A 26,023-nucleotide genomic window follows, 5' to 3' on the forward strand; every position below is an offset into this window, starting at 1 on the left:
GCCTGCATTCCCAGATATTCATAGCCTGCCAAAAAACACACAAAACAAACATGGCACTACAACTGATAGTTAAAGGAATCTACAGACCTAATTATCACTTAGCCAAGAAACTAGCAGCCACACTCAAGGAGTTGGTAGGTCATTCCCCCTCCTACATAAAAAATACTTAACACTTCATAAACAAAATTAGAAACATCACATTCAACGATGAAGATTTATTAGTCAGATTTGACATAACTGCCCTTTTCACTAACGTCCCAGTCAATGATACTATTCTTCTCTTACAGAAGATATTTCTGCCTGATATCACAGCCCTCTTTGCCCACATACTCCACTCCAGGTGTTTTGCGTGGCAAAATAATTTTTACCTACAAAAAGAAGATATGGCCATGTGCTCTCCCCCCCCCCCCCCCTCCAATAGCTAATGGAAGATTTCGAGCAACAAGCTCTAGATTTGGCCACCATAAAGCCAAAGTCTGGCTCAGATATGTTGATATTTTGCTATTTGGCCCTGTGGCTGTGAAACTACATACATTCCAAAGTCACCCGAACAAGCAACACAAACGTATCCAATTCACCATCGAGATCGAAAACAACTGTTTTCCTTTTCTAGACACACTTATCACATCTTCCCTCAGGCTGCCTCTCCTTCATATTCTACTGCAAACCCACACACACACACAGGCTAATACATACATAAAAATTCATAGCACCATCCAATACAAAACTAGGAGTCATCAGCACTCTCAAACACAGAGCTCTAACAATTTGTTCCAATGAACAAGCTCTGAACCAAGAATTTGATATCATTAAACACCTGGCAAAATTAAGAAATTTACTTAGTTCTTCTAAAAATCCACTTCCATATCTTGCCCACTCAGGAGTGTACAAAATTCAATGTGCCTGTAACCTACCTTACATAGGGGAAACAGGACACACCATCCCAATTAGAAAAGATGAACACAAATGCCACATTAAATACCTCCACTTGGTAAAACAGGCATGTCAGACCATGCACTCCAAACATGTCACAGAAATGACTGGAAATGCACCAAGTCCCTAGATGTACCAAAACCTGGTTCGAAAAAAAAATTCAAAGAAGCCTGTGAAATGCGGAAACACCATGCAAATCTGAACAAGAATGGATTAATTATTCCAAGAATTTGGAGGACCATCTTCAATCCGTATAGCATCCAAAACCCCAAACAGAAGAAAATCATAATATGATAGGACTTTAGAAATTGTTTAATGTAGTTCTGTTTTTTTTTTCCACCAGTGGTAAGGCTAGGGTAAATGATTAACAAGCACTTTGAATCATCTTACTTTTGTATAGTGTAGTGTCATGTAGCTTGTATCCTGTACATTTGTATGTTTTCCTGATAACCTCAATAGGTTGAAACAAATGTTATTTTCTTAATGATAAGTAATTATTGTAACGCACAGTCTCCACAATTTCTTCACTATGAAAACACAATATTTTGTGTTTTACATTATAAAATAGCAATATTGCTTTATAAATTGTGCTTGTTTAATTCCAATTTAGATATGTAGTAAATATTTAGATACTGTATATAACATGGAAAGGTTATCAATGTTAAAAGTTGTCAAAGTTAAAACAATGCTGTCAGTATTGTTTCAACAGATCATGTTAATTTTTGCTGTTCATAAGTTTACTTTCAAATATGTAGAATTGTATGAATTTTTATTAAACATAATTAATCTAAATGTTTTAATTATGTGTATAGTTCATTATTTTATGATTATTTACAATTATTGATGCAACATGTGTATCAGATATAACAATGGAGGCAGAAAGTCTTGAGTTTCACTTCAAAAATTTTGTTCCATACAGTGAACAAATGCGAATAGTTTATTAGAATAATTAGAAAAACTAAGGAACATATGAAATGTTCAATGCACTTAAAAATGCAAATGAGAGAAGAAATGAGATAAGAAAACAGAATGCAAGGGAAAATGGCATGAAAGAGTGACTAACCAGATATGAAACTGGGAAAAAATAAATAAAAAAAGTCTGGCATGATGTAAATATCTAGGTTTTGATGAGTGTTGCACAATACTATACAACAGATGAAGACACCAAAAAAAAAAAAAAAAAAAAAAAAGCTCTTAGTCAACACAAGAAAGGAAACGAAACGTATGAAGAGGAGGTTCAAAAAGACAGAAATGAATAAAAAAGAATATGGTGGCAAAGAATTTCCATGATCAGAGTTATACCTTATGACTGAGCAACAAACGCATGTTTTCCAGAAGATGATATTAGAGATGTAACAGAAGCAATATGCAGGAAAGCAGAATAAGTGAATAACATAATTGTGTTGGTCAGGATGAATGATTTGAAAAAAGAAAAATACAGTATAAAAGAAGATATGAAACAGTTTGGCAAGGTGAGGAGGAGAACTGCGATTGCAAATGAACTGCATAGGAGAAATAGTGTATCTCTGATTACTAAATAACTTAAGGAATTCACAACGTAAACTGGAATATAAATTAAAATAAACTTTAATATATACTTCCATATTTCGGCAACGTCACATTGCCATCTTCATGGGAACATAAGATTAAGACACGTGCATGCAGGCACTAACAACAGTAAAACAAGGTCAAAGAGAGGAAACTACTGTTTTTCCTAAAGTCCTGATGGTGTCCCTAGCGGGCTATATTAGGTATTCTTGACTGTTGGGCTGAAGTTCTCATGATGTACGTCTCTCAAATTTGGGGCAGTCTCATGCATCCAAATTTTTTGAGGTTTGGTATGTTTCTTAGGGCTGAGGCTGATTCTATGAATAGTCTTTTAAATTTAAACTTGCTGCGGTGGCTTTCTTGCACCGTATTCTGTGGAGTGTATCCAGAGCATGGTCTACAAGCCCAGAGTGGCTGCTGGTGAAACCGGATGTAGTCCTCGTGTTCCGAAATTCTGATATTCGCTGTCCTGCCTGTTTGGCCAAAGTAGGACAGCTTACAGCTGCAAGGGACCTGGTTTACACCAGGTAGGTCTAGGGGAAGTGGTTGGTCTTTAGTGGAGCGGATAAGTGATGCCAATTTTCTATATGGTCTGTAACAAGAGGTCAGGTCATGTTTTTTTAGGATTTTGGTAATTTTTTTCGAGGTGCCCCAGATGTAGGGAATGGTGATGGATTTGGCGTAATCTTTATTGTGAGGGGGGGGGGGGTTGTGGTTTACTGATTTTAGTATTTTTTGGGGGTTGTAGTCATTGGCCAAGAAAGTGTTAAGGATGTGATTTAGTTCAGTGGATAGGGCATTGTCATTTGAACAGATTAGTTTAGCCCTGTTGTATAGTGTCTTAATAACTCTATATTGTTGTGATGGGGGGGGGGGGGTTGATGGGATTGTTGGTGAATGTATCTGCCTGTATGGGTGGATTTTCTATAAACTGAGAAAACAAAGGTTTCATCAGGCTGGCAGGTGACTAGTGTGTCTAAGAAAGGGAGGCTGTTATTTTCCTCTTTTTCCAATGTGAACTTGATTCTGCAGTGTTGGTTGTTTAAGTGCTTTAGGAAGGCGAGGAGTGTATCAGAGCCATGTGGCCAAATAGCGAACATATCATCAACATAACGAAGCCATATAGTAGGTTTTTACCAAAATGCTAAAAAAACATTACCTGACTGACCTCTTGTTACAGACCATATAGAAAATTGGCATCCCTTATCTGCTCCACTAAAGACCAACCACTTCCCCTAGACCTACCTGGTGTAAACCAGGTCCCTTGCAGCTGTAAGCTGTCCTACTTTGGCAGGACAAAGTAGGACAAAGCAGGCAGGACAGCTAATATCAGAATTTTGGAAACACACGGACTACATCTGGTTTCGCCAGTACAGCCACTCTGAGCTTGCAGACCAGGCTCTGGATACACGCCACAGAATACGGTGGAAGAAAGCCACAGTAATACACCGCAGCAAGTTAAAATTTGAAAGACTATTCATAGAATCAGCCTCAGCCATAAGAAACATGCCAAACCTCAACAAATTTGGGAAACATAAATCATGAGAACTTCAGCCCAACGGCCAACAAAAACCTAATATAATCCGTTAGGGGGCACCATCAGGACTTTAGGAAAAACAGTAGTTTCCTCTCTTTGACCTCATTTTGCTGTTGTTAGTGCCTGCATGCACGTGTCTTAATCTTATGTTCCCATGAAAATGGCAACGTGACGTTGCCGAAATATAGGAAGTCTATATTGAAGTTTATTTTAATGGCGTATCTCTATGGGGGTGAATGATGGGTGAAAGGATTTGTACTTACAAGATGAGTTGTACTTGAATGGTTTTTAGTGTCAAGTACTTGGAGAAGCTGTATGGTGAAAGAGTGAATGTGAATTATATCTGGGACACTGGACATGTCTGGGTGGCCACATAAAAGCAAAGATGAATGCATTAAATTAAGTGGTAGTATTTGTGAGTGAATGACTAACAGAGAGAGAGAGAGAGAGAGAGAGAGAAAATGATAGCTTGCTAGAAATGACCTCAGGTCTTCTGTGGTAGATAGTTGGGGGCGATTTCTGGGAAGCATTTAGTATTTTATCTATCTTATGGGGATTATAGCCACTAGCCAAGAAGGTGTGATGTGAGTGAATTCAGCAATGAGAGCAATGTCACTGGAACAAATCGCTCTAGCTCTGTGGATTAATGTTTTTAGGATACCATATTGTTGAGATGGAAGATGGTGTGATTGTTTATGTAAAAATCTCCGTGTGTGTGTCGGTTTTCTATAAACCGAGAATGATAAGGAACCATCTGGAAGCTATGTGCTTAGTGTATCCAGGAAGGGCAGACAGTGATTAGCTTCCAGTTCCATGTAAAGTGGATTTTTGGCTGTTTGCTATTTAAATGCACTAAGAATGTATGCAATGTGTCTGGGCCTCATATATCTCCTTTGAATACATTGACTGTCATTAGAGATGTCAATACTGTAAGATTCCCTTCTCCAGGAAGTCCAAGGACTCACTGATGGATGACCTAATTAGTCTTTCATTCTTAAATGTATATCATATCTCTCCTTGAATACGCTGACTGAGGATGCCCTTACACATGTCAATACTGCAAGATTCCCTTACTAACTTGTAATGTTTCTCTCTCTCTCTCTCTCTCTCTCAGCTATTCCTCGACCCCTAAAGATTTCCTCAATCCATCCTCAAATGTACTATTCCACAGGCCAGTTATCATATTGGCTACATCTTTTTCAATTCATTCTCCATCTTGTAATCCAGGTAACCTGATCTGTATAGTACTCCAGAGAGGGTTTCATCATAGCCTTGTAAAGTAAGAGAATAACTACCTTAGGCCTGTATATTAGTGTTCTCTTTAACATCCAATTAGATGACTAACTACTTACAAATGTGATTTCTAAACTTGAACTAATTTTCCACAATAACTCTGAAGTTAGGACACGAGTCGAGTATCAACCATTACTAACCAGCCTTTCGAACACACTAACCGTATCAGAGATGCTAATTAGTCTAGAATTTGCTTAGCTCAATCCTTGCAATAATGGAATTACCTTACTTTCCTTCCAATCATTAGGAATCTTGCATGTGCTGAGAGTCAAGCTGAACAACCAAGTTAGGGGCATTAACTCATTTTGCATTTCTTTAGCACCTGTGCCATCCAGTCCAAATGCAAATTTGAAATCAATCTCTCATAACAGCTTTAATGCATTTACCTCATTTACTATTACTGTTTTGTTCAGTTCTTTCCCAGCATCTAGAAAGCTGATGGGTCTGCCCAGCATATATTACTTTACTAAAGTAAATACTTAATATCTTTCTATCTATTTCTTGCTTATCTAACACTTTTCTACCATCCACATTCACCAAGACTATTCTTCCTTTGACTTGGTATATAGCAATAAAATTCTCTAGGATAACTTCTTTTGAACTATGACCATCACTCTCCTAAATTATTCTTTATAGTGCACCCAAATTATTATGAGAAGAGTCTCATCACTTATGAAATAACATTTACTTGCTTATTTCATTGCCTTGTTTGATAATATACTTTGTTGGCTTTGTGTTGTAATAGTCATGGAAGTGAAGGAACATCAAAAAGAGAAACAGTAAACTCCTTCATTCTAGAATGGCTGTTTAATATGAGAATCAAGTGCTGTAGAATTATTTTAACAGAAGGAAGTAAGAGAGAACATTAGGCAAATAGCTGGGTCTTCACCTGCAAAGGTGGTGAAGTCTCACAGTGTAATTTAATACAAAAAAAAAATGCAAAACTTTTTCATGCCAAAAGTACTTAAAAAATGCCACCTTACCTGACATATACAATCACTCCCACTGACCACATGTCAAGTGACCTATTGTAACCTTTATTTCTCAGTACTTCAGGTGCTATATCAAAACACAAATAAAAATAAATATTAGACTAACTTTCTAATAGTCCAATTGCATTTTATAACCAACAATACCTGGGGGGGGGAAAGTGTTCAGGTAGCATCCTACATAAAAGAAATAGGCAGAGAGCCCTACTATCTATCATATTGTGCTTTAAACAAAAGCATTCAACTTACTCATCACTTGGCATTTTCATGAACTTTTCTCAACCATATCAGTACTTTCTCCTATGCTCAGTCTTCAAATCACATTCTCTTGATCTCATACCAACATCATTACAGTCTCAACACAATATTAGTCCCTTACCCAAATACTTTCTTTTTTTACTTAGAGAAGGCGAGATGTTTCTTATAAATATCAAAAGGAACCAGATGTGTATACAGTATTCCAGTGTGTCTTGCTCATTGCCTTACACCACAGCACCAACTTATTCCTACTTGTCAATTTTTTTCTCATTATGTCAGCAATTTTCTACATGAAGCAAAACAGCCTCTGTCCACTTCAACTCCTTAACCACTATTACTCCAAATCCTTGGTCTATTCTATAACCAAGAATCCCCTCCCCCACTTGGTTACTAAATATCATTTAGTAATATCATTTTAGCTACAATCGACCAACCTTTGCCAGCAAAGGTTGGTCGATTGGTAGAGCCTCTGCTACTAATGGTTCAGTCAAATAAGTTTGAGCGCGGTTAGTAGTTGGAAGGGGTTCAATCGTTCGATGCTGTTGGCACACTCTCCCTCGATGAGTCTTTGGACTCCCTGGAGGTGTCAAATAATAATAAATAAATTAAACTTACTAAGAAATTATATTCTTGTTCAATCCTTTAACTCAAGTGTAAGCAAACAAAGCTTGCACATGAAGCATCTTCACAACTAAGCTACTCCACATCAATTGCCTTAGTATCACATCATGCAAAGGACACTTCCTTTTGGGAGTTCATAATGATAAGCATTAACAAAGAAGAGTCACTATTAGACCAGTTTCAACCTTTATTGAGTTACTAGTTACTGCTGAAATAAGGAGTATCTCTCCAAAAACTTTGAGAAATCTAAAAAGATCACTTTAAATCTCACTGAGTGACCCCCCGAAAGGACCACCACAAAACTCAGTGGCGGCTCAACCCAATGACAGGCAAAAACCTACCACTAAGGCAGAACTTGCTACCCCCCCGCCCACTCAAGAAAGCAAGCCTGCTATTAGCAGCCAGACCTAAGGTTAAATTAATGCTGAAGTCATATTTTCCACATACAAGAATAAAAAGTTGTATCAATCTATTATTAAAATTTTCTTAATTGGTAAAGTGATCAAAAATAGATTTAGAAAGATTTTTCACTTGACTCATAAGTAAATTAAACTTGAAAAGAAATTATATTCTTGTTTGTTTACACTTTACCCAAGTGTAAACAAACAAGTTTTCATGTGAAGTTTGTTCGTGACTAGGCTACTTTAATATATACAGGCTAATTACTTCACATCAACTTCCTTAGTATCCTATAATACAAAGTACACTTCCTTTCAGACATGTATATACAAGTAGCCTAGTTTTGAAGATACCTCACATAAATTTTGTTTGTTTACATTTGGGTAATGGATTAAACAATATAATTTCTTAGCAATTTTAATTTTGTAACTGAGTAAAAAAAAACTTTTTATAATTACCTACAATTAATAAGTTGATACATATTTTTACTACTTGCATATGGGAATTATATTTCTGCACTAATCCAAACTTGGTATCTTCTTGGATCTGACTTCCACTGACAAGACTTCAATATAGGTCAAACAGCAAGCATTATCTGGGATAATGATTCCATACACACATCTCTTTTGGTATTTTGAAAAAATCCAACAAAATCAGTGGCTTAACTGCCAATGCGCACAAGACAAAATTACGTATTTTGGAAAGAGGGATCTTGGAGGTATTCCCTTTGAACTAATCCATAAGAGAGAGCCTTTCATTATACTTCGAATTCCCTTCTCCATCTATCTAATATTACCAGTTCCTGAACTTATATACAAAAAGCACTGAAACTTTAGAAGACTGGAAAATTAGGCCACTTTCCTTTTCTTCTAAAGCCATAGTACATAAAACCATAATCTTTATTGCTTAGCTGTAGATAACAAATGTTAGATATTACAGAAGCTGGAAAAAACAATTATATGGAGTAAGCATGTACAATTTCTTTGGTCCAGCTGATATCAAGAAGTTAAAAAGGAATTTCTTCAACTATCAAAGAAGAATGGAGGCTTTGGGCTTCCAGTGTTAAAATGCTACTATTTAAACAACACCAACACTGTTTCAAAAATCCATAAAACATTGCAGACTAATCAACACATATGCAGACTTTCTCCAGTATTACCTGGATTTTCATTTCCTGCTATTTGGAGTAAATGATTATAAAGGTCCAAGAGATGGGATTGTTCCTGAATACTACAACATTCCATGCTTAACACTAACACTGCTACAGTATTCTGACATTGACATTCCTTCCATTAATAACAGTAAAACTCAGTATAAGGAAATCTTTAATCTCTGCTGCCATGACCTTCCATAGTTGGGTACTAATAATAACACTTTAATAACTCACTGAAGTTCCAAGGATACTCTAACAGGAGGGATCTTGCTTGGAGAATGGCATATGGTCATCTTCAAACATTACAGATTATGTAATGCTTTTGGCATTCCATTACTTATAATAGAACAGGTTTTTTTTTTGCAATACTTCCACAAACTGTCAGCAATGGGAAGAAAATTTTGATTTTTATAATTAATGAGTTAAAATACATTTATGGAAATTTAGAAAACAAAACAAAACATACATTTGAAAAACAGCAATATGACATACTTTATTTGTAAAATGCTTTACAATATTGTATTATAGAAATTTTATTGTTCAGGCAGGTGATTTTTGCATTTAGAAAGAAGCAAAATTAGAAGACACTAAATTTTTGGCTAGGTGATGTAGATCACCCACATTATGCAATGTGGGGAGATAATTTGCATTTAGAAAGAAGCAAAATTAGAAGATACTAAATTTTTGGCTAGGTGATGAAGATCACCCACATTATGCACCATGGGGAGATAAAATTCTATTTTTTATTATGAGAGGTTTTTTAAATGGTTCCGTTCTCTTAGTTCACATGGTCAATTGCAAGGACAACTGGAGAGCAATCCCAGGCAGAAGTCCAACTAAAGGCAGTTAATTTAGACTAGGCTACTTTAAGAAATCTAAAAAGATCACTTTAAATCTCACCCCTGAAAGGACCACTACAAAACTCAGTGGTGGCTCAACCCAGTGACAGGCATCCAAACCATAAGTCATCTCTGGACTTATGGTTTGGATTGGTCTTTTGGTTGTTCAGCTGCATGAAACTAGTGAAAAGAAAGCAGGACAGTCTCTGGCTACATGATGATATAAAAGAGCTGAGGCCTTTATCTTTCATACTATCCATTTGTCTTTTCTTTCTCCTAACACTAAATTTAAAAGGCAAAATTGGTCTAGGTAGTGATCCCCCTCTCTTAATGCATAGCAATATACACATCCAAATGGAAGTGTATTTTGCATCATGGGATACTGAGTTAGGTCTGGCTCCCACTGATAAGACCTCAATACAGGTCAAACCCAGTCTAGGTAATGATTCCCTCCTTATTGCTTAGCATTATGAGATATTAAGGTAATTATTGTGAAGTCATCAGTCACTACATACAAGTAGCTTAGTTGTGAAGATACTTCACATGCGAACTTTGTTTGCTTATTTTTGGATTAAAGGACTAAACAAGAATATATTATTTATTGGCAAGTTTAATTCTATAGCCAAATTGTAGAATCTTACCTTGACATCTACAATCAACTTACTAAATCCCCATGAAGCAATATCGCATCAGCATTTTATGGTATTACCCAAAATCTACAAACAACTGAACACCCATCCCTCAAACCCAACTACATAATCAATACATACAACAGCAAAACCCTGTGGTATAGCACCTGTTGCTTTTCTCAGATATCACCTCTCCATACTTGACTATTTAGCATTATCATTTAACTATACCTATATCAAAATTACAAATTTTTAATTCTCACTTTAACTTTTCATGTATTACTCCATCAAATGTCTTTCAAAACCCCAAAACGTACACACATATTTATCCTCTCACTCTTCTTCCTTCTATTGTAAAATGTAACCTGATTACTGAAACAAAACTTGTCTTTAACAAACCTGTGGCAACCTTTTAAGACTGCTGTTCTTTTTCATTAACCCATTTTTTTAATTCTAACTAAACTTCAACATCCTTACCATAGACATGTAACAAAGCAGTCTACAGTTTGCACTACACCTTTATAGCAGGGCTGTTTCCTTCTCTCCCTCTTTCATTGCACAATTAGGATCTTAGCATACTGCAAAATGCTTGTTGATCCACCAAGTTAAAAGCATGATTAGTTCCAGTGCACATTCCTATAATATACATTATTATGTACAAACACTTCATATTAACTGACTTCCAGTCTCATCTTCTGCTATCGTGTTCATTCATGCTATTCATTTCCCTCCAATACTGGTAAAGTATTTTCTAAACATCTCTATTATATCCTAACAAGATTCACAAACATCCATGTCCTTAGTGGGATTCAAACTCAATCTGTAAATTGAAGAAAAAGCATGCTATCCACTCAAGCCAGCAAGACTGACTATCTTGTAGCTTTAAATGATATACTTGCCTCAAGCATCATTAATCTCTTATGTTGTAATCTCTCACTCTGCAGTTCTGTATATTTCATTTACCTTTTATGAAATCTGCAACTACCTGACCATCCCCCATGTTATCAAAACTACATCACACTCGTCAACTGTTGGCAACAAAGCAACTTCTATTATCATTCCCTGAGATATTATTATTATTATTTCGGGCTACTCCAGGGAGTCCTTAGACTCATCGAGGGAGGCCCTAAACATCATGTCCACACAACTATTCGACATTCTCACAGTATCTATCATACCTTGCCTTGAACTCGCTCACTGTCATAGCACCCACAACAGATTCTGGCAGCTTATTCCACTCATTTACCACTCTAAAAGTAAAGAACCCAGTTCTAACACCCCTGCTAGCCACACTCTTGCCCAGCTTCCATAAGTGTCCCCTAGTTCTCCCACCACCAGTCCTGATCTCAAAAATATCCTCTGAATTAATCCTATAGAATCCTTTTAGCAATTTGAATGTCTCAATCATATCTCCCCTTTTCCACCTATCAACTAGTTTCTGCAACCCACAAATCTTCAACCTGTTCTCATATGGTTCATTCCATAGACCTGCTATCATCTTAGTCACTCGCCTCTGGATCCACTCCACCTCCTCCCCATCAAGAAGGAACCGAGGTGATCAAATCTGGGCACAGTAGTCGAGATGAGGTCTTATCAGAACTTGGTACAGAGGTACAATAACTTGCTTGTCTCTGCTCGTCAAGGTATTTTTCAACAACCAAGTGAGTTGATGAGCTGATTTAGCTACTTTTGCAATGTGCTCCCTAAACTTCATCTCCCTATCCACCAACACTCCCAAGTCCCTGGCCTCATCAATCTCTTGGAGTACAGTTCCACCAATGTGGTATACTGCTGCTAATCTTTTCACCCCAAAATGCATAACCTTACATTTTGTCACATTAAATTGACATCCATTCTCCTTAGCCCAGAACTCCAATCTATCTAAGTCATCCTGCAAGACTTTGATATCTTCTGCATTCACTATCGCCTTACCCAACTTTGCATCATCAGCGAACAAATGAACTGTTCCACTTAGATCCTTTCCTATATCGTTAATGAACAGATTAAACAGCAGTGGTCCAAGAACAGAACCCTGCAGCACACCACTAGTCACAAGCCGTCTTTTGGACTCTACTCCTGAATAAACTACTCTTTGATTTCTCTCCATCAACCACCCACCTATCCATCTCACCAACCCTATATCAATTCCCATATATTGTAGTTTACGGATTAGAATTCCATGTGGTATCCTGGCAAACGCTTTTGCCAGGTGTCCAGCAGTATCACTGTAAACCCATTTTCCTTATCCAGTTCTGCTGTCACCTTGTTATAAAACTTGAGCAAGTTACTGAAGCATGATCTACCCTTCACAAAGTCATGCTGTCCCCTGTACAGTATCTCATTTTCATCAATCCATTCCTGTATTTTTCCCTTGAATACTTCCTCCAAGACCTTGACAACGACTCCTGATATGCTGATCGGTCGGTAATTTGCCACCATAGTCTTGGATCCTCCTTTATGCAGTGAAACTATTTTCCCCTCTTTCCATGCCTTCGGGACTAAACCAGACCCGAGACTCAGATTAAACAACATGGTCAGGGGCATTGATAATTCCTTAGCCGCTTCACGCAGGACCCGTGCCGGTATACCATCTTATCCCACAGATGTATTCACATTAAGGTTCTGTAATAGACTATTCACCTCCATTTCATTCATCACAATTCCTGTATAAACTAATGGTTCCTTCATTTTTTCAATGTCACCACCTGGATGATATACTTTTGCAAAGTGCACGCTCAGTAACTCCACTATATCGACTGGTTCAGTGACCTCCTTACCATCATCATTCCTTAAAATTATTTTTTAAGGAATTCCTTAAAATTATTTCAATTTGCTTGCAGCATATTGAAAGAACTGTTTGGGATTCTGTTTAGCTTGCATAGCTAGTTTCCTTTCATAATCGGCTTTTGCTGCTTTTACAACACTCGTTACCCTTCTGGCCTGCACTTTATACCGTTCGTGTGCCTGCAGGTCCCTCTTTCTTTAAATTCCCTCCACAGTTGTTTCTTTTTTTGCAGCTCAAGATTAATGGTGTTATTCATCCATTTAACCCCTACTTGTTTTACTATTCGGATCCTAGGTATACAATCAGCCATAACCTCCTGTAAATGCTCCTTGACCACTTCCCATGTTCTATGGTCATATTCATTACAGTCAAATTGTGAGATGCTATTACCAGGTCAAGCACTCTCACGCCCCTAGTATTTTCAATTACATGCTAATTGAATAAAATCCATTTTCTTTCTCACATGTGTCCTCTCCTCCTTCCAATCAATGTTACCATAGTTGAAATCCCTCATAATAATTACCATTCTTCCACTCATTTCATCAATTTGTTTATGCATACTATCTCCACCATCTATTCCATAACCTGGTCTATAGCAGCACCCAACTGTATATTTTATTCTGCCAGTCTCAATCTCACATCAAATAGCCTCAAATGAGCTCCTTTCACTATCCTGCAATATAACTTCAATTCTCCTTGGCTGCAGTTCATCAGCTATCATCAATAACACCCACCCCCATTTTATTCTCTCTGTCCCTTCTAAACACACTATAACCTACACATTCTATCCCACTAACTATATCATCTTCTGTCAGCTATGTTTCACTAATGCCAATAACCTGTGGCCAGGAAGAGCCAATCAAGTTAAAAATTCTTCCTTCTTGTTCCTAATACTCCTGGCATTAGTATACATGAAATGCAGTGATCCCTTTGTCCCACCCCTATCTTGATGCGTTATTCAAATGTCCCATTCCCATTTTTTGTCCTTAGTGCTGGCTCGGGTACATTATATACATTTTTACAGTCAACTGTCTCACTGAAGTTTGCATATCCACCCCCCCCTCCTTGGTAGTTCTAGTTTCCCTGGTTCTGCACATCCATTTTCACTTCATTCAGCAACACTTTTTCCAGTCTCCGCACACCAAGTCCATTCAAATGCAGGCCATCCATCTTGTATAAGTCCTCTTGCCCATCAAATTCATTCCACACCACACCGTCTCCATAACCTGCGCATAATGTCATTTGCGATTATGGCCCTCCTTCTAAACTCTTCTCTGTCATACCACGGCAGCAGACTCACCATTTTAACTCTGTCACCCTTTTCTTTCGCTACCTTTAACAATACTTTCAAGTCCTCTCCCAAATCTCTCCTTTAAATCATTTTGCCATGTACAGTTTTTTTTCTTGGTTGCAGCATATTGAAAGAACTGTTTGGGATTCTCATTTGCTTGCATAGCTAGTTTCCTTTCATAATCAGCTTTTGCTGTTTTTACCACACTCGTTACCCTTCTGGCCTGCACTTTATACCGTTCGTGTGCCTGCAGGTCACCCCTTTCTTTAAATTCCCTCCACAGTTGTTTCTTTTTTTGCAGCTCTAGCTTAATGGTGTTATTCATCCATTTAACCCCTACTTGTTTTACTATTCGGACCCTAGGTATACAATCAGCCAAATATTACTACTCATTACTTTTAAATCCAACACATGTGCCTCATCTTCATCACACTGTTTTATGGAATGATCCCTAAGCAACTCCTTAAAGCTCACAGTTTGTAATAATTTATCTACTTAGTCTCCCATGATTTCCTGCATGTCACTCACTAATTGTACCTGTTTAAAATTTACCAATCATGTTACTATTTTCTGCCTATAACAGTATTTCACAAGAAACATAACACATTCTACTCTTCTCCCGACTTAACAAGGACAACTTCTGCAATACATTACCTCTTGTTCTTCTATTTATTCTGTCTTCTCAGAAATGCTATATCATTCTCATTCTGTTACTGTCCATTTATCATCACCAGCCAATCACATCTTTATGATACCAATTATCAAAATGGAATCGTGAACCAAATGATTTAATTAAGGCCATAAACACTCATTTCTAATACTCCTGCCATGTGTATGCAAATATAACTTACCTCTACTCTTCCATTCCATCTCACAATTCTTTTCCTTATCATCCCATAGGATTCTCTTGCACTTTCTTTCTCCCTCTTCTCCTGCTCTTTCTGATTAAAAGTAATTTTTCCAGTTTCCCTCTTACTGAGATGTAATTCATCTATAGAAAACAGTTCCCTCCACCCTGAGATATTTACTTGTATCCATAAACTTAATTCCTTTCCATGCAACATCACAGCCATCATACTAATCGCAATTGTTGATCTCATCAGCAATCCACTACTGCATTTTGGTAATAAAGTCAACTCTGCTCGCATTAATCCTTCTCTGTTGTTGTCTCCAATAACACAAATTCCATGCCATGATTCACTCCTCCTTGAAAATCATTCATTCTAACCAACACAATCTCTCTCTCTCTCTCTCTCTCTACCGTTGCTTCTGGCACACTTGCTATCATCCTTTGTTGCAAACAACTCTTCCACTCTTGTATCCTTCACAATGAAGTACACACTTCTAATAGTCAATCACTTTTCTAACCATGTTATTACACTTTGATCCGGCCTTCACCCCTTATCAATTTGCTCCTAACATAACCTCTCATATTATATCACACCTCCAGGGAGTCCAAAGACTCCCTGGAGGTGTGATATAATAATAATAATTACCCAAGGCAGCATGTGACGGAATGTATTAGGAGTTTGAGAGCAGTAATTGCATCAGAGAATTTGTCTATAACCAATATAACCACATTACCACCAATTGGTGAGATGGATCATGTGGTCTTGAATTAGGAGGAGGATAAATGTATGGCATTTTCAGTTAAGAGGGGGAATTACAAGGCTAGTAAGTATGACAATTTTAGAAGATTACTTGGATCTGTGCAATGGCATGTGAAACTGCAAGGGCTGAATGTTGATATAGGTGATAGATGCTGGATAACAGGAGCATGGGAAGTGGTAAAGGAGTGTTTGAGGGAAATTATCGCAGATTGAATAACTAGTGTCAGGAGAGTAAATCAAGTGGGAGTTAAATGAATGAATATCATTGTTAAGTTGTAGCTACAAATAAGTAAAATTTATGGAGGGAATTCAAGGAGAAAGGTGACCAGCAGGCACATGAGTAGTAAAAAAAAAAGCACAGGCCAGAAGGGTAACCAGTGTGGTAAGAAAGGCAAAGTATGAAAGAAAATTAGCACTGCAGGCCAAAGATATTCCTAAACAATTCTTTCGATATGTTGCAAGTAAAGGATGAATGTTTATGGCAGAATGATTTTAATTAATGCAGATAGTAGGGAGGTAACTGAATCAGTCAAAATAGTAGAATTACTATTAGAATTATATATACTACGCACAAGTATATCATCCAGGTAGAGATATTGCAGTAACGAGAGAGCTCAAGGGGCTTACACGGGGACAGCATATGGAGATAACAGAGGGTAGTTTACACAGAACCTTAATGTGAATACAGCTGAGTGATTGGATGATATGCTGTGCAACCACATATGTGAGACCCCCTCGACTTTTCTGTGCATGGCAAAAGAAGGTGAATCCATTCCGATAATAGGATAATCAATGCATTTTGTGGAATGAGTGTTTATTATTATATGTCGGAAAATTAGCTTTTCTTTTATGAAAATTCTAGTTTTTAAAGTGGTACATATTTTTGCTTGTACAACAGTTGGAATTTACGTATAAAGCATGTGATTACCAACATGTAACATTTGTTACGTGTTGGTAACAAATTTGTACATCACCTTATTCCTTTTTCCCCTTCAACATGAATTGACTCTTCTTGGCAAATTGCCAGTCGAGGGTTTCACATCTGTGGTCAGACAGTGCCAGCATGTTGGAGGCTTAACGAAATATATAGAACTTGGAAAGGATTAAAACTGATTCTAATGCTTCCAATATTTCGTCTCAGTCACTGAGACAGCTTCAGGGATTACAAAAAAACTTATAACACACATTCAAATACCACACAGGGTTTCGCATCTGTGGTCGCACAGTGCCAGTATGTTGGAGGCTTAATGAAATATATAGAACTTGGAAAGGATTAAAACTGATTTTAATGCTTCCAATATTTCGTCTCAGTCACTGAGACAGCTTCAGGGATTACAAAAAAACTTATAACACACATTCAAATACCACACAGGGTTTCGCATCTGTGGTCGCACAGTGCCAGTATGTTGGAGGCTTAATGAAATATATAGAACTTGGAAAGGATTAAAACTGATTTTAATGCTTCCAATATTTCGTCTCAGTCACTGAGACAGCTTCAGGGATTACAAAAAAACTATTGTAACACACACTCAAATACCACACAATACTAAGTGAAACATGTAGGTGACTCTAAAGTTATATCTAGGCGGTGCGCCCTTCTATGAGCGTTTGTAGGTGGCCTAGGATGTAAGGTGGGATCTCTGATAATAAATCTTTCCCAAATTTTGGAAAGTTTTATGCAACCTTATTTAAATTTGGTTGATTTCTGAGTGCCACTGCAGATTCTAAAAATAGTCTTTCTTTTTTAAATTTACTATGGTGGAGCATGATGGTATTTTTCCAGATCCTGTGGGTCGTATACAAAACATGGTCTGCAAGGCCAGATTGACCATAGTCATAATTGCAGATGTATGATTTGTGTTCTTCTAAATGGGTGGCTGCCTGTCTGTCCAACGTAAGCCAGATTGCAGGAACAGGGTACTTTATAAACTCCAGGCATTGAGAGAGGAGGGAGCTGATCTCTGTTAGAACAGATAAGGGTAGCAAGTTTACGGTGGGGCTTGAATGCTGTGTGGAGGTTGTACTTTTTTAAGGGCCTGGCTATTTTTTCTGATGTGCCATGGATGTAGGGTATGCTGATGGCATTTCTGAAATCCTTCTGAAGAGATGACTGGAGGGGGGGAGGAAATTATTTTTTTAATTCTGTAATCATTGTAGCCGTTGGAAAGGAAGGTGTATGTGTGTCGTTGAGTTCAGTTGAAAGGGCAGTTCCACTGGAACAAAGACTATGGGCTCTCATGGTTAGAGTTTTAATAATGCCATATTGTTGGAAGGGGTGGTGTCTGCCTGTTTGAGTCAGTTTTCTATATACAGTGAAGGAAAGGTTACCATTAGGAAGGCATGTTACTAAGGTGTCTAGGAAGGGTAAACTAGTGTTATTTTCCTTTTCCATCATAAACTGGATTCTTGGATGTAGGCTATTGAGGGGACTGAGGAAGGAGTCTAATTTGTATTGGCCATGAGGCCAAAGAGAAAACACATCATCTACATATCTAAGCCAGACAGAAGGTTTGAGAGGGGTTGAGTCTATGGCTCGTTTTTTAAAATTTTCCACGTAAAAATAGACAAGAGGGGGTGAGAAGGGGGAAACCCACAGTGGTTCCCTCTATCTGTTTGTAAATTTTGTTCTTCCAAGAAAAATAACTAAGATATCAGAAAGAAAAACGTTTTTTAAGAGTGTTAAGGTGTCATTTAAGGGAATATTGGTAAACATTGAGGTGATGTCAAAGCTTACCAATATGTCTGTATTATTTAAAGTTAGATTTTCAATCAGGGTTTTAAAATGGGTAGAGTTTTTTTTTATATAGAATGTGGTAAGTTCAGTGAGGGGGTGTTGGTCAGAGAGTTAGCCAGTTGCTTTGACAGTGTGTAGCAAGGTGCATCCATGGAATCTACTATAGGTCTTAGGGGGGAATTAGGTTTGTGGTTTTTTTGGTAAACTTTATATTTGGGGGAACGAAAACTGAAAGGTTTGAGCTTTAATGTAATGTAAATTTACTTAATTTAATGTAAATTAAATTAAGTAAATTTAATTTTTTTAACTTGCGGTTTTGTGGGATCGTGTTCTAGTGGGATGTATGTAACGGGATCTCAGAGGATAACCTCTATTTTAGGATTATATTCCCTGGTATTAAGGATGACTGTGGCATTACCCTTATCTGCTCTGGTGATGATGACACTTTTTTTCTTTCCATAATTTTCAGAGAGCAGTGAGTTGGCCAGATGATAAATTACTTTTTGGAGGTGATGACTGGGTGAGAATATTGACGACATCAAGTCTGATGTTAGCTATTTCCAGCGCTAAGTGACAGATTCTGCATTCAATGTTGTACATTCTATCTAGCACCGGCACTTCTTTCAGTGTGATGGCAAAATTGTGCCAAGGCTACTGGCTCAGATTTTACATGAAGTAGCGAGAGTCTCAGCTGTGGGTTAGTCCCAAGGGGGGTGGGAAAGAATGGAAAATAGATCCACTGCATAAAGGAGGCTCCAAGACTAACATAGCTAATTATCAACTGATATCAAGAGTTGTTGTCAAGGTATTGTAGAAGTTGGTCACCAGCAAAATACAGGAATGGATAGACGGAAATAGAATACTGTTTGGGTGGGGGGAGGCAACATGGTTTTGTGAAGGGTAGGTCATGCCTCTGCAACTTGCTCATATTTTATAATATAGCGAAAGCTGAGTTGGATAAAGGTAGTGGGTTCTCAGTGATAATGCTGGATGTTTGCAAAAGCCTTTGACAGAATACTATATGGAATTCTATTAATAGACTGCAGCACACTGGAATGGATATAAAGTTAAAGGTGGATAAGACAGTGGCTGATGGAGAGATATCAGAGAGTAGTTTATTCAGAAGTAGAGTCCAGAAAAAGTCTGTGACTGGTGGCATACCACAGGACTCTGTTATTGGGCTGCTGCTATTATTTAATTTGCAATTAATGATATAGGAAAGGATCTGAGAGGAACTGTTCAGTTGTTTGCCAAAGATGCAAAATTGGGTAGAGCAACAGTTAATAGAGATGATGTTAAAATTTTGTAGGATGATTTGCATAGATTGACAGTCTAGGCAAAGGAGAATGAATGTCAGTTTAATGTTTCAAAGTGAAAGGTTATGCATTTTGGGGTGAAAATATTAGCTGTATACAATGATGGAAGTGTACTCCAGAACGTGGTCAAAGACAGAGATTTGGGAGTGTTGGTGGATAGGGAGGTGAAGTTTCGAGTGCACATAGCAAAAGTGGCTAAAGCAGCTCATTGGATTACCTGGTTAATGAAAAATACTTTGACGAGCAGAAAAAAGCAGGTTATTATTCTTCTTTATGGAGCCTTGATAAAACCCCATCTTGACTACTGTGTGCAGATCTGGTCACTTGGGTTTCTTGACAATGAAGAAGAGGATCCAGAGGTGAGTGACCAAGATGGTAGCAGGTCTATGGAATGAACCTTACGAGAACCGGTTGCAGATCTGTGAGTGACGGAGAAATTGACTGATAGGTGCAAAAGAAGTGATATTATTGAGACACACAAATTACTGAAGGGGCTTTTACAAGATTAATATAGAAGAAATTTTTCAGAACAGGTCTGGTGATGTTGAGAGATCTAGAGACAGAAATACAATTTTATTAATACAGACCAGTATTTTACAATAAACATTTATTAAAACCTACCAGTTTTCGCCAGCAAACTGTCTGGCTTTTTCAAGGCATTACGGAGATATGAAAGTAAATGCAAATTAAAAGGAACATAAAAAACGTTGTAAACCAAACTAGTATCTATGGTTACACGTTTCGCGTGACAGAGATGGCTTATTGTTCTTATTCATTATCACGCATGCGTGTTTGTTGTAGACTTGTAATGTGATTACTGGCTAGCTGTAGTTCAGATTGATTGAGAGAGAGGATCAAGTTTTTCCACGAACTGTTTAGAATTATACCCTGATTTCTGTTGAGGTTTCCGCCGGTTATTAGTACTATTGTGGCTTCCTTAAATACACGATGCCTGTAGTCGTCATCTAGATATGGCATGGAGCTGTTTTGCCAATCTATCGTGTGGTTAGACATGCAGAAATGATGTGCTAAGCCAGAAGAGATGCTTCTGTTGTGGTTTACATCACCAACATGTTCTTTTTGTCTAATTTTTAAACTTCGTGAAGTTTGTCCGATGTAGGCAAGACCACAGGAGCAGGGAATGTAATATACTCCTGGATATTTGTAGAACGGAACTTTATCTTTTGGAGATCCTAAAACTTGTCTGATGTTGGTGGTTGGTTTGAAGACCACTCTGATGTTGTGGGCTCTTAGTATTCTTGCTATTTGATAAGAAATTGACTTGATGAAAGGTATCACTACAGTAGAAACGTGCTGACGGTGGGATTCTTCTTGTCTAGGGTTGTCATTGTATAGATATTTTTTGATGATGTTTTGAGGATATCCATTTTGTGATAATGTGTTTGCTATTAGTGAGAGTTCATTCTGTGTATCCTCCTCTTCTGATATAAACTTTTTGGCTCTATGTTTCAACATGTGGATAATACTCAGTTTGTGTGACTTGTGATGGTTTGAAGTATATCAACAGATACTGGAAGATATCTTCACTATACTTCAAACCATTACAAGTCATCTTTTGAAGATAAAAGCAAAACATAGATATACACAAACTCAATTAAAAAAGATATATTCTAACACAAATAAAGAACAGATTTAAAAATCTTATCATAAATGATAATGTTAATCCATCAGAACGTAATCACATTATTGCCATTTGTTATATAGCTGGTACCACAGAAAAGAAACAATACAAAATTTCTGAAGAAACAAAACAGCTTATGAAGAAACAAAGAGAAATGAAATAAGCAGATCACTCACAAGATAAAACTGAATAAAATGAATTGTGCAAAACAATCAGAAAATGTATCATGGCAAAAATAAGAAAATTCAATTGTAAATTCATACAACAAACAATTAAAGACAATCGGTTGCGTCAAACTACAAGATGGAACCATGACCAGACAGACATGATGTAGCAAAAATAATTCAAGAATTTTACGATATTATATCAGGATGACAAATCAAATGAGGAAGACAACTATGAAATAACTGAAATACCACAGATTCTACCAGAGGAAGTTATATGGAGCATCCAAAGCTTGCAAAATGGAAAAGCTGAAGGTGAGGACATGATCTACAAAATGTTGGTAAAATTCTTTACCCTATGTCTGAAGAAAAATGATGTACCAAGAACATGGAAAAAGGCTACCTTTATTCTAATACACACACAAAAAAAGCTGAAGTAGGAGACTTGACAAACCACCAACACATCAGTCTGTTATCAGTGGTTTACAGAGTGTTTACACAAGTCATGGCTAATTGACTTTGTGCAACTCTACACCTAGCAGAACCAAAAAGAACAGGCAGACTTTCAAAGTGGCTTTAGCCCAATGGACTATATTCCAAATTGTAAAACAGACTATCGAACGGTGTAATGGATATCAAATGTCATTATGTCTTGTTTTATTGATTATGAGAAGGCCTTTGATTCAGTAAAAACGTGTGCAATACTTAAAAAGCATTATGAAACCAGCAAGTGAAGGAGCGATATATCAGGACTATCAAATCAGTACAACACCTGCAACAGCAGTAATTCATTTCAATGGAAACATCTCTACTATGGAAATGCATAGATGTATAAGACAAGGTGACAATATCTCCAAAACTATTTACAGCATGCCTAGAAAAAATCTTCAGACTTCTTGATTGGGATGAAAAAGATCTGGAGATAAACAGAAGATATTTAAGCCATTTACACTTTGCAGATGACATATTTATCTTTACTTCAACTGCACACTAATTGCAAGCTCATATCTATGAACTTCAAATTGATAGCAAATCAGCTGGCCTAAAGATAAACTTGAAGAAGAAAGACTAAGTTATGCCCAATAGCTATGTACAACCAGAAATAACAAATATCAATAATAACGAAACTGAACAAGTAGATCATTACATATACGTAGGACAATGGATATCCATGGGAAAAAAATATCATGGACAAAATTAAATGACATACAATACTTGGGTGGAAAATATTTGAAAAATTGCAGTCAATATTCAAAAGCCAACCAATTACCAGTATGCATGAAAATGAAAGTTTTTATGTGTTTTTCCTATATTGACATATGGCTGTTAACCATGGACACTAAATGGAAAGGAAATTCAAAAATTAACAACACATTTTAATATGAAAAGAAATATGCTTGGTGCCACAAGACTGGATGATAAAAGGAATACATGAATAAGGAATCAAATCACAGGAAAAGTGAAACATCTGAAGTGGCAATGGGCTGGGCATACTGTTCGAAGACAAGATCAATGATGGATAAAAGATGTACAGGATTGGATTCCATGTGAGGAAAAATGACCATGACGCCAACCCAAATCATGGTGGAGTGATGATATAATCAAATTTGCAGAAGTGACATGGGGAAGGAAAGTTATTGATTGACAGACAGTTTTGGAGTAATCTTAGAAAGGCCTTCATCCAGCAGTGGATTAATAGTTTATGATGATATATATTTCATGCCAGGGATTTACTTGTCTATATGGCATAATTTGAAGAAATTTAAGGACTAAAATCCGATAGAGAAACTATTTATTATTTGAACGCACAATTAGTTTTGTCTTCTTAGATTTCATCTAATGCATTACATGAAAACGAAATACAAAAAATATATGTTACAAGAGAAGAACAGCTATAAATTAAGTTGCAAATGGAATGCTGACATTTGAAAGTGTTCTGGATGCCATAGTATTGTTAAGCATGTTCACATGGGAATGATCTCGAGTATGCCAAAGTTGGATAGCTGAGGAGTGACAATCAGAGAGATTATAGCTAAGGCTAGTATTATAGTATACTTGAGAAATAAAGTAACTTGAGAAATGGTAGAGAAGGATTGTGGAAGAGAAGCTTGGTGAAGAACAAGCTGGATTCAGGCCAAATAAAGGCTGTCAGGATCATATTTTCACTTTACAACAAATTGTTGAGAAATCATGGAAATATAACAAAGATCTGTATTTAAGTTTTGTAGATCTGGAAAAGGTGTATGACAAGGTGCCAAGAGAGAAGCTATTCAAAACACTACAGTTGTATGATGTCAGTGAGGCATTATACCAAGCAATACTTGGTCTTTATATGAGTTGTAAGTCAGCAGTTAGAATTGAAGTACAGGAAAATGGTTTAATGTTAAATCTGGCATCAGACAAAGATGTACATTATCCCCTCTGTTATTCATTATCTATATGGATCACATTATGAAGGAAAGTGGAACTAAACCTGATATCAAAATTGGAGATGTTAATCTCAGCTCATTAATTTATGCAGATGATGTGATACTTCTAAATAAATCCAGTACAAGTCTGCAAGATTCCTTGACTAAATTGAATAACTGTCATAATAGATTTGGAATGAAGGTCAGCAATAACAAGGCAAAAACAATGAAAATAGGCAGAAGCATTGAAAATATCATCTGCATTGTGAATGGAAAAACTTATAGAACAACATTTCAGCTACTTAGACCAATTTTTTGTGAAAATGGTAAATTAAATATGGAAATAGACAACAGAATCATCAAAGCTGGTATGGTAGGAAGTCAACTGAATAAATTTATATGGAATAAGAGAGAAATTAGTCAAAACACTAAGTTAGCTGTATACAAGACAGTATTCAAGCCAATTTTAACTTATGGATCTGAAAGCTGGGTTAGAAGTAAAACCCTTGACCAAACACTAGAGACCACAGATATGAGAGTTCTGAAAGATTAGGGGCATGAACAGACAGCATCAATGGCAATATCATATTAATAAAGAGAATATTAGGAAAGAGCTTGACATTGTCAGCATCCAGGAATGTGTTTGCATAACTAATCTCAGGTGGTATGGTCACTTAAACAGAATGGGAGAGGAAAGATTAGTAAACCAAGTGTTCTCTGCCAGGTTGGCAGGAAAAAGAGCTAGAGGAAGACCAAGATATAGGTAGATTGATATGGTAAAAAGTGCTTTAGAAGATAGAAATATAAGATCTGATAATGTTGAAGTCTTAACAGGTAACAAGGTTGATTTGTAGGAAAATTGTAGATAGGAAGTTAGTAATGATGTAAATTTTTCACGTAGTACTATCATATCCTTTACATCCCTTCAGGGTACATGTCAGGAATTTGATGATAATGAATATTATAGTAAACTGGATTGAGGACAATTTCTATTGATTTCAACAATTCTTCTCTCAAGTTCTATTGATTTCAACAATTCTCCTCATAGCATCTAAAAATGTTTTCTGATTTGTTCCAAATAACTGGATGAGTGATAGAATATTCATCATTAGGGTGGGCAGAATTAAAAATGCGATTAGACAGAACACTTGCTGTAGTTCTGCTACATGTGATGTTTCACACATGTTCTCCCATATGCAACTCAATGGATTTCTCTGTCTGACCAAAATAGGGTATACTGCAGTTACACCAAAGATGATCTCCTAGATGGTTAGAGGAGTCAAAGAAGTGCAAATTTTAAATTTCTTGAGAATTTTAGCTAACTTTGATGAAATAGATCTATGTAGAGATATAAAACCTTTTACATCATTACTATCTTTAATACAGTGAGCAGGGGGGGGGGGAAGATTGAACAGTAGCTTATTAATAGCCTGTTTACGATAACTGTTCTTCTGAAAGGTTGTAAGAAGAAACTGTAGTTCTTTAGCTACCTCCTCTTCTTCGCTGAAGAGGGTATATGAGCCCGTTTACCTGATGTAGAAATGATGCCAAGCTTTTGGGGGCAGATAATGAGAATGTGCATGAGAGTGCCTAATGGTACGAGGGTGGTCTGAAATGTTCTTGGCCTAACAATGAAAAAAAGAATTTATAATTTACAAATTATTTTTATTTTTCAACATAGTCTCCCTTAAGACTAATACATTTATTCCAGCGATGCTCCAGCACCATTATCCCGTCTTGTAGTGGTTCTCAGTAAGATCTGCAAAATACACCTCTACAGCTGCAATCACCTCTTGATTCGAAGAAAAATGCTGACCAGCGAGGAAGAGTTTTAGTTTTGGGAAGAGATAGAAGTCAGAGGGAGCCAAATCTGG

General features: G+C 36.9%; 1 protein-coding gene across 1 annotated transcript in view; it reads right to left on the minus strand.

Annotated features, from left to right (window-relative positions):
- LOC150101447 (serine/threonine-protein kinase D1-like) overlaps positions 1-26,023 on the minus strand; it is a 384,746-nt gene that overhangs the window by 41,268 nt on the left and 317,455 nt on the right. Inside the window, exon 19 of the mRNA XM_090400796.1 lies at positions 6,295-6,370. Coding sequence (XP_090256922.1) covers positions 6,295-6,370 — 76 coding nt within the window. The remainder of the gene's footprint in view (positions 1-6,294; positions 6,371-26,023) is intronic.

The sequence above is a fragment of the Typopeltis vanoorti genome, chromosome 11 (assembly GCF_054136105.1).
Source record: "Typopeltis vanoorti isolate ZY-2024b chromosome 11, IOZ_Tvanoo_1.0, whole genome shotgun sequence".
In the NCBI taxonomy this organism is placed as follows: domain Eukaryota; kingdom Metazoa; phylum Arthropoda; class Arachnida; order Uropygi; family Thelyphonidae; genus Typopeltis; species Typopeltis vanoorti.